The 10,515-nt window shown below is 48.3% G+C and overlaps 1 protein-coding gene across 1 annotated transcript in view; it reads right to left on the bottom strand.

Moving 5' to 3' along the window:
- The window catches only part of LOC118573013 (aldehyde oxidase 2), a 115,343-nt gene that overhangs the window by 89,149 nt on the left and 15,679 nt on the right, over positions 1 to 10,515 (bottom strand). Inside the window, exons 9-12 of the mRNA XM_036172995.1 lie at positions 7,946 to 8,090; positions 6,104 to 6,196; positions 1,166 to 1,317; positions 306 to 399 (exon numbers count right to left, since the gene is read on the bottom strand). Coding sequence (XP_036028888.1) covers positions 306 to 399; positions 1,166 to 1,317; positions 6,104 to 6,196; positions 7,946 to 8,090 — 484 coding nt within the window. The remainder of the gene's footprint in view (positions 1 to 305; positions 400 to 1,165; positions 1,318 to 6,103; positions 6,197 to 7,945; positions 8,091 to 10,515) is intronic.

Raw genomic sequence — 10,515 nt, 5'->3', positions numbered from 1 at the left:
GTGTGTGTGCACATGTGCATGTGTGTATGTGTGTGTTGTCAGTGCGTGTGTGTGTGTGTTGTGTGTATGTGGTGTGTGTGTGTGTATGTGTGTGTGTTGTCAGTACATGTGTGTGTGTGTGTGTGTGTGTGTGTGTGTGCGCGCGCGTGCCTGCTGTCATGATGCACTTTCCTCATGACAGGCACTCCCCATAGTGAACTGAGAGTCAGTGATCCAGGCTTCTACTCAATGCAATTCCTGAAGAAAATTTAAGTGTAAAGAAAGTAGACAAAAGCTCTTTAAGAGCTGCTCAGAGTGTAGCTCACCTTCTGACAGCAGGTTGAGGGTGGCATTGCCCACAGAGAGAATAGGATTCAGGTCTGAGTAGCAGTGCCGGCTGATAACGTGTCCACCTAAGGACTGAGGACAGAGCGTGATGGCTTGGTTAGTGTCTCGGGTCTTCTACCATCCTTACAGACATCTATCTGCCTTTGATTGTCTCTGGGTCTTGGAAGGGTCAAGAGGCGTCTTGGCCATCATCTGTCATCAGGGTCCATGACTATTGGAAGGCAGCTCTTAGGCTCGCTTTGTTTGACCCCATCACTCCTTGAGATGTGCTTCCAAGCCCCTAAACTCATCTGTCTGTCACCCTCTCCTCGACAGGCTCTGGTGAGTATGGTCATTTGGAATCACATGAGAGATTTCACAAAGACAAGGTCCTCTGCTGACTCCCCAGGCTCCAAGGATCTCTACTACACTGCCCAGCAGATGTCGGACATGTCTATGTGTGCTTGGAAAACCAACCACGCACGATTCATTCTGCTCCTTACGATGGTGATTCTCCAGCCGTGGTTTGAATAGTACATAGTAAAAGGTTGCCCAACTTGCTTTAGGTACTATACTTCTGTTAATGAAGCCCAAGACTAAATCAGCTTATGACAGGCTTGTCAAAAAAATTAGCAAAACGATGATGTCCTTTGTGACACGTGCTGCTGCTCAGTTACTGTGTTGGCTTTCATCTAGAATTTTACCGAACATTTTAGTAGATATCATTTGTTAATTTAAAAATATTTGTTAGTTGGCCTGTCATTTTACTCCACGGAGACCTTTCGGCATGCTACCTCTGCCAGTGCCCACCCTGCTATCTCAATGAGGAGAAACAAGTGTGTGCCCAGTGGAAACGCACCGCCATGTTCCGGATCTGCTGTCCTGCCAGGCTCCGGAGGTGTTTCAGGAGAGCTCGGTAGGTCTGCGTTTTCTCCTCCGGGAGTTCAGAGATGCTCTCAGCCAAGATGTCCTTCACCTGAGCCAGGCTGCAGCAGGCTCCAATGGTCAGTCCTGGAAAGCAGGTGGTTTTCATTGGCCACACAGGAGGAGCAGAGCTGCCATCACCGAAGTAGGGTCTCACTTAACATTTGGTTAGTGAGTGCTTACTATTGTGGCTGCCCAGGGGTCTCCAGGAGCTCCCAGATCAGCTAAGTCAGTCTCTGGGAATCGGGCTCTCTCTCTCTCTCTGTTTTGCTTTTGTTTTTTTCTTTTGAGCCTAAGTCTCTCACTGGCTTGGAGCCTATTAAGTAGATTGGGCCCATACCCATGCGCCCCAGGGGTCTTCCTGTCTTCACCTCCCCAATATTGTGATTGCTATGTATCCTACCTTGTCCAGATTTTTTAAAATGTGAATTCTGGGGATCAAACTTAGGTCTTTATGCTTGCAAGACCCAGATAGTAGAGCCAATTTCCCCAGCCTTGGGCATAGGACTTTTAAGAGGCCCCAAGGTGGTCTCCTGTGTAGCCACACTCATCTTTGGGCTGGTGTGAAGAAATAGAGATAGGAGAGAAGGGACAATGGTAATAGTATGCCGGCGGTAGACCCTACTAGAATCTCCCAGGGACCTTCTGAGTAACCATGATTGCTATGTGGGGAAGTGGAATAAATCTGATAACATTAACCCAATGGCAAAGGCCATTTGACTCCCTAGGCCATAGTCTAAAAATCAGTAAGTATTTTTTTTTTTTTTGGAAGGAAGGAGTTTTTATGCAAACTTGAGAGAGGCGAAGGGGAGCAGTGAGTAAAAATGATGACTTCTCCCTCCCTTGACGGTTTTCACCGGGTTCGTGGTGACGCCAGTTTGAATCTGACATGATGCCACCGCTCTAAGAATCCCCTAGAGGAATTGCTCCTGATGATTTTTAGCCAAACGTACATGAACCACCAACCCAAGTAATGAACAAATCAAGTTTCTATTTACTTGCCTCCATACAGTCAAGAAACGAAATAGGTGGTATATGACCTCGTCACATAAATTGCCCCAACTTTGTGTGAACTTTTAGTATATTCTGGTATGAAAACATTTCCAAATACAGCAGCTCAAGAATTTAGGCCAAGATGACCCAAACAAGAATCAAAATCAGTCATGTTTTGGCTTCAGATTTTCCAACTCTGATAATCATAACCTTCAAGAGGGATCCTGGCCAACCCAAATGAACACATCCCAGGGAAGCAGCTCCTGGACTTCCCATTGGTTGGTGGTGTTGGGTGTGGGGATGCTCTGGGCTCACAGGAAGGGGTGAAGTGAGCTGTGGGTGTGCACCCAGGAGGACTGGGACAATGCTGCTTGCCAACTGGCCAGAAAGTAATCCGGCACGTTGACAGAGGTTGGAATTCAACTTGGCAGGGATGTGAGCAAGAACTTGAGGATTTCTCCTCAGTAGAGTGAAAGGGGCCACGTCAATATAAGAAAGTGTGTGGTCACCCCAACCATGCGGAGTTGACCTCTTAAAATAAATCCTTTCCTGTCCTTGAGTTTTCCTAATGAAACCTTAGCGCACTGGGGTTGAGTCTGTCTCGCTTGTTGGATACTAACTGCTGTGAGTCTGTTTTTAGCAGGTTTCAGGTTGGGCTGTGATTTTTCTCTTGTTGATTCATCTTTGAGAGCATCCCACCTTCCTACATAGCTATATTTTACCAACATGAAATGATTTTGGCACAGAGCTTCCCCCCCCCCCCCCCCCCCCCCCCCCGTCTTTGCCAACACACCCTCATCTCTCTCCCACCACATCACTAACCTCAGCTAACTTCCTGGATGGGAGAAGACTGGCCAAACAAATCTCACCTAAAATTTGTAACTAAGTTGTCCCTCCTTTATCCTGTCTCAACATCTCATAAAAGATGCTCTTATGAGATCTGGTCCCACCTCAGACTCCTACCAGGGGCCGTTGATTCCTTATCCCTGTGAGTTCTATCCGCCCCTACTGTACCTTCTGTAGCCAGATAGAGTGGTGCATGCCTGTAACCCCAACTCTTGGGAGGCTGAGGCAAGATGATCATGATTCTGAGACCAGCCTCGGCTCTCTAAGGAGACTGTACCTCTAAAACAAAACAAAACCAAAGCAAAACCAAGTATTCCCAACAATAAACTAAAACTCAAACACCAAAATTCCTGCTGTACCTTTGCAGGAGCCTAGCAGAGCTAACATTGCTCCTTGGCAAACGGCTCATCCCTGAAGACCCTGGCCCTCATTAGGGAAGAAGGTAGATGCAAACATCTTACTAGTATTTAGGCCTGAGGCTTTACACAGAGACCAGAGCAGCCCATCGCAGCCTCTTTTGGCTTTTGGTTTTTGTTTTTGAGACAGTCTCTGGTAGCCTTGAATTCCTGATCCTCCTTCCAAGTGTTGGGAATGCAGGCATGAGCCCATGAGTCACCACACCCTGCTGCCTGCTTCTGGTTTTCACTCAGACGGGGGTGGGGGGATGAGGGTGGGGACAGTTCACCCCCCCAGTGAGGCACGGAATGCCAGCTGTCTGCTCTATTGCTCTGTCCCCATAAGAGTTCAAACTCTAACCCAGGCCAGACAGACTATCTGGTCCTCTGCCGGGTCTCTTTTGTCCACACGGCCACTTCACAGATTTCTATTGGATTCTGTCTCTGGTCACAAAACTCAACTTGCATTCTGATGGAGTTGGAAAACTCTTCGACTTGTTTGGATTCTCAAGGGTTTTAAAATTTAACTCTATGTCTTGTGGGCCCATCAGGTGACTATGCAGCTGGGACAGTTCATCGTAAAGATTTTTGAAAGAAAACTAGACGGAGCCAGCCGTGAGTGTGACATGGATGAACGTGCGGTTTAACTTGTAGTTTAAAGAAACCTTTACGTCCCAAGTGGAGCTGTCTGTCACAAAGCTTTGATTCCTGGGGGTGCTGGTGTGAGCACTTCTGGTTTCAGTTCTTCCTAGCGGTGTCTACCACATGCTGAGCCACAGGAAGTTTCCTGGTGGCCACTGGAGGGCACTCACGCTTCAGCTTTAATGGAGCTAGAGGCAGCACATTGCACCAGACTTCAGAGGCTGCCTGGCTTTCCTCTGGCTGAGAGACAACGCTGGGCAGTTAATGTGAAAAACCAGTGGACAGGCCGCCCACCCGGTGGCCTGGGCGATGGCGGTGGGGCTTCTGAACTGTGACTGGGTGACCTTGCAACCTGATGACCTTGGGCGAGTGCATTTTCTTTCTTCCTTCCTTCCTTCCTTCCTTCCTTCCTTCCTTTCTTTCTTCCTTCCTTCCTTCCTTTCTTTCTTTTTTCCGGAGCTGAGGACCCAACCCAGGGCCTGGCACTTACTAGGTAAGTGCTTTATCACTGAGCTAAATCCCCAACCAAGTGCATTTTCTTTTTGCAGCTCATTTCCTCTTTAGAGGAGGGATTGGGTTATATTGAAGAGTTTGAATTGTGCTCTGGGAATTCATACAAGGGACTCTCAGGAGGAGTGGGGAAAGTGACCCTCTCTCCTTCAACACAGCCACTTAGATTCATTACTTGTTTTGAGACTTGAAGACTTGACACTTGGTGTCAGAGAGGACCAAGGCTAACCGGGAAGCAGGAAGGCTAACCAGCGCTTGGCTGGAAAGTATAGAGGGTCTCCTGCCATATTCACCGGCTTGGACTGGTTATCTGGACCCCAGACTCCGTGTTCTTCTGTTTCCTCTCTGCCCACAGCAGGCACACTACCTGGGTTGTTCCAAGCTAAAGCTGGCCAAACTCATAAAGGGATGCCATCTCTTGCAAATGTCTGGGTTGGAGTGGGGACTAGCAGGTGCACCGGTTTTCATGGATATCTGCCTTTGGCTGATGATAGAAGCCAGGAGGTAGGACTCATTGGTGGCAGTGACTTGGCTGTCTTCAGGCCCCTTCCTGTCCACCAAAGACCTCCATAAGTACCCAGTGACCTACAAGTCACTCTTGACTAAGTCTTTAGTTCTGACTGACTTCCGGTTGCTCACATTAAGGGTATTGTCACTACCATTGTAATCCATTACATTCAAATTTCCTGACCAACCCATTCACCCCCACCCTCACCCCACCCCGAATTAATTTGCCAGCCATTGGATAAGCGTGCTTGCCCAAGACTAAGAGCTCTGGGCAATGGAGAAGGAGGCCTGTTTGCTAAAAGGTTTGCCATGTGTCTTGATTTCAAATCTTGCACATTTCTTTCTAGTATGTGGGTGTGACTTTTCTCAGCACTAGTGGGCTTTGGAGGATGATGTGAGTGAGCAGGAGTGATTGCTTGTGGGCTTTTGTCCCATTTGGCCCCCTGCCATTGTTCCCACAAGTAGCACATGAGCACCAAATAATATTCTCCACCTCTCCTCTCTTCCATCCAAGAGACTCTGTACATTTATTGTCTCTGGGATACCAGGCACTTGTAAGAATCCTGAAATTGAGCCGGGTGGTGGTGGCGGCGGCGGCGGCGGCGGCGGCGGCAGCGGCGGCACACGCCTTTAATCCCAGCACTCGGGAGGCAGAGCCAGGTGGATCTCTGTGAGTTCCAGGCCAACCTGGTCTACAGAGCGAGTTCCAGAACAGGCACCAAAACTACACAGAGAAACCCTGTCTCGGGGGAAAAAAAAAAGACTCCTGAAAGTGAGCACACGGTCTCTCATGGTAACATTTAGAAAGCTCATCTTCTTTTCCCCAAAGGCTTTGAGAGTGAGGTTTGCAGAAAAGAATGACGAGTCGGAGATGGGTCTCCTAAGAGAGATGCGCAAGGGCGTTCTGGTGTACTCAACGAGTGTAAGGCTATTGCAGGGGTCGCTTCATTAGTATCTTACTTGAAGGACCAGGAACTCACCATCACTGTTCTTAGTCACCATTCTTAGATCAGGAATTCCAGCAGGAGAGAGGAGAATTGGGTGAAAGTGTCCTTGAGATCTCATGGCTGGTCCTGAAGGGCAAAAAAAAAAAAAAAAAAAGGATTTTAGATAAAGAGAAAACGCCTTTTCTTTTACATTGAAAATTTCTCATAAAAACATTCATACATCAAGCTTAAATCTTTATAATAAAGGTGTATAGATATGAAAGCAATGACCATATACCCTTCCGCCCAATGTATGTATTCACTTAGTTATATTCTTGCTACATTATACCAATGGGAAGAAAGAGTGTGGAAGGCCTTTAAAACTCCCTTTCACAGAAGCACTTGGAGATGCTTCTAAGAATGTGACTGGGCGTGGGGGTAGTGTACGCCTTTAATCCCAGCACACTGGAGGCAGAGAGTTCGAGGCCAGCCTGGCCTACATAGCGAATTCCAGGCTAACGAAGGTGACATAGTGAGACCCTGTCTCAAAACCAGTAAACAAAAAGCCATACCAAAACAAAACAGAGAATGTTTGTGTGGCTCAGTGGTAAATGTGTGAGGCTCTGGGTTTGATGCCAGCATGGAAAAAAAGAAATTGGCACTTAAAAAACTGTGGGAACCTGGCATAGCTGACGCTGTTTCAGCAGCTGCCTTCCCATGATAGACTGGAGAGGCAAACCATTCTATGCTATAAGATGGAGCAGGGCCGGGTGGTGGTGGCACACGCCTTTAATCCCAGCACTCGGGAAGCAGAGGCAGGAGGAGCTCTGTGAGTTTCGAGGCCAGCTCGGGCTACCAAGTGAGTCCCAGGAAAGGCGCAAAGCTACAGAGAGAAACCCTGTCTCAAAAAAACCAAAAAACCAAACAAAACAAAAAAAAACGGAGCAGGACTCAGGCACATGCAGAAAGAGGGGATGAGTCTCAGGGCAGGAATGTTGACTGAAAACCACACATTCCAGAAGAACAGTAGCAGCCTCTGTGCAGTGTGCACAAAACCAACAGACACACTTTGTTTGTTTGTTTGTTTGTTTGTTTTTTGTTTTTGTTTTTTGAGACAGGGTTCCCCTGTGTAGCTTTGCTCCTTTCCTGGAACTCACTTGGTAGACCGGGCTGGCCTCGAACTCACAGAGATCTGCCTGGCTCTGCCTCCCAAGTGCTGGGATTAAAGGTGTGTCCCACCGCCGGTCCAGACTCACTGTTTAGGGACTCAAACATGTGGTCATATCAAAATTGAGGAAGAGACAGACCAATGAACCAGCACAGTTCAGCTGTAGGGCTCCGTCAAGAGGGAAGAGAAAGGAGGAGCAGTGGGGTACCCCTTCCTTTATTTCAGAGGCCAGCTGTTGAAACAGTGATTACAAATTTGTGGGGAATGCTGACTAGGCTATAGCATTCTCCCTTCGGGCCGAGTGTGTATGTGAAGCAAAGTTGTTAAAATGGATGTAGGTACTCCCTAGGTATGTTTGTTAACATATTCACAGATATTTTATAACCTTCTCTTATGTCTACTCAATATTTAACCTTAATAAAACAACAAGGGACAGCCAGGGGTGGGGGTGGTGACACACACCTTTAATCCCAGCACTCAGGAAGCAGAGGCAGGTGGATCTCTGTGAGTTCAAGGCTAGCCTGGTCTATACAGAGTGAGTCCCAGGACCGCCAGGGCCATACTTTTACCCACCCCCAGTCATCCTGAATACCACTAGGGTATATGTCAATCAACTTTGGAGATCACTGGATTTATGAGGCAGGATGAAACTGTAGGCCAGGGATGGGGAGGGACCGGGAAGTCCAGCCGGGAGTCAACAATGGAATGAGTGGGCTGTTGTCGCTTACCCAGAGATGTGTTGCCGGAAACCAGAGGGGCTTCAGGGTACTTGGCCTTCAACGCCAAGAGATCTTGGAGGGTTCCCGGGGAGATCCAGGTCATTCTCTCTCCGTAAAAGGTCAGGGTTTGCTTTTCTGGGTTCTCAGCCATCCTCTAGGACAAATGACAGGAGATGTACCTGGGTGCATAGTGGTCACTCTGTGTTATATCGGGTCCTGGCTGGGTTGTGTCCCTTTAGGAAGATTTCAGGGTTCCGGGTCTGCTTACTCAGAGAGACACTCACTGTCTAAAGTTAGGCCTTTTGGGAACAAGTGATAACATAAGCTGGTAGGTACCACTGACTGCCTGGCATGGCTTATCTAGCATTAATTCAGTTTCACGACTTTAAGATCACAATTCTGCTAATGATCTTAAATTAATAGCCTCAGTCTCGATTTCCCCCCTAATATTCAAATTCTTTCTCAGTAAATTCTTTTTTTTGTTGTTGTTGTTGGTTTTTCGAGACAGGGTTTCTCTGTGTAGCTTTGCGCCTTTCCTGGAACTCACTTGGTAGCCCAAGCTGGCCTCAAACTCACAGGCTCTGCCTCCCGAGTGCTGGGATTACAGGCGTACGCCACCACCGCCTGGCTTCTCAGTGAATTCTTGATGTCTGTCCCCTCTTAGATGTGTCAGGGGCCCCTCACATTTAATTTGCTCCAAACTGAACTCCTCAGGCCCAGTCCCTCCCTCAGCCCTTGAAACGGAACCCCTAAAGGAAAGATGGCCCACCCCTCTGGAGGCCTTTCTGTCTTTGTAACTGGTACCCTCTAGCTATGCACAGCTCTGGGGTCAGGCTGGACTGTTTTCCTCCCATCACATCATACTCCTCAGCAAGCTGTGTGGTTTTCTCCCAAAACAGAATCCCGTGCCAGAGGTCTAGTCTGGTCTAGCCACTGCCTTTCTGGATGGCATTCGTCCCCTGATGGAATCCAGTCCTTCTTCTTGGCTCAGCCGCAGGAGGGATCCTGATGTGACGCCTGAAGGAGCTTGTCCCTCCTCTACCCAGCCTCCCTCACGGTAGCTCTCTCACAGAGAGAGGAAGCCAGGCAGGGTCAAGTCCAGCATGGCCTCTGCCCTCCCCCTCACTGGGCTCTGTCAGGGGGGCTCAGCTCCGCCGTCCTTGGGTAGGGCAGCTGTTCTCTTGCCTTCTCTCTGGCACCTTCACACTCACTCACTCTTCCCACAGCCTGGGTAGTTCTCCCATCACATCTCCTCACCACTGGCTCCATCCTTCCTTCTAGAATTTCCTCAAATGTTACATCCTCAGGAGAGTCTTCTACGGCCATAGCACTGAAAATTACAACCATCTGCGGCCTAGTTTCTTTCTCTGCTTGGTGGTTTTTCTCCTTAGTACACACATACACACACACACACACACACACACACACACACACACACACACTCACACTCACACAGTGTAGCTCTGGCTGTCCTGGAACTCACTCTGTAGACCAGGCTGACCCTGAACTCACAGAGATCCGCCTGCCTCTGTCTCCGGAGTGCTGGGATTAAAGGCATGCGCCACTATGCCCGGCTTACATATGTCTTTCATCTATTGTTTTGCTTACCATCTGATTTTTGTTAGCTTTGTTTCTTGCAGCATAGTTAGTACTTAAAACAGTGCTGGTATGTAGCTGAATGGATGTGTATTTTTGAATGAGTAAGCATACCAGAGCTCCCCCAGAAAAGGGGGCTGGAGAGGGTTAGGAGCATGCACTGATCTTGCAGGGGACCTGAGTTTGGTTCTCGCCACCCATGTTGGGTGGCTCGTAACCGCCTGTAATACCATCTCCAGGAATCCTACACCTCCGTCTACAATGGGCACGGGCACTTAGGTGTACACACGTACACACTCACCCACAGACACACCGGCAAAGACATCATTAAAATTAGAAATAAACATTTAGAATAAAAGAGAGGAAAGTGGCCGGGCAGTGGTGGTGTATGCCTTTAATCCCAGCCAGCACTCGGGAGGCAGAAGCAGGCGGATCTTTGTGAGATCAAGGCCAGCCTGGTCTACAGAGCAAGATCCAGGAAAGGCAAAAAGCTACACACAGAGAAACCCTGTCTTGAAAAACAAAACAAAAACAAACAACAACAACAAACCCCCAACAAACAAACAAACAAACAAACAAAACACACACACACACAAAACAAACAAACAACAACAACAAAACCAAGAGAGGCTGTCCTGGAACTTGATTTGTAGACCAGGCTGGCCTTGAACTCACAAAGATCCACCTGCCTCTGCCTACCGAGTGCTGGGATTACAGGCGTGCACCACCACTGCCCAGCGAGCAAAGTATTTTATAGAAAGGGTCATGGATGCCTGAGAAGGAGGGTCGATATACGTGTGGAGAAAGAGTGGAGTGGAGCACCCCTGTTTCTGGTAGTCAAGAAACTGCCCTCCTTAACAGGACAGAGGAAGATGCTTCTCACCATCAGTGTAGTGGAGTTCCTGGAAAACCATGACAGATGCTTAGCAAAGCTGAATGGCCTGGACAACCAACAGGGACACATTCCAGATCCACAGTGATGA

Source organism: Onychomys torridus, chromosome 23 (assembly GCF_903995425.1).
Source record: "Onychomys torridus chromosome 23, mOncTor1.1, whole genome shotgun sequence".
Classification (NCBI taxonomy): domain Eukaryota; kingdom Metazoa; phylum Chordata; class Mammalia; order Rodentia; family Cricetidae; genus Onychomys; species Onychomys torridus.
Note: the sequence above shows the minus strand (reverse complement) of the source record. Positions and strands in the feature narration are given on the sequence as shown.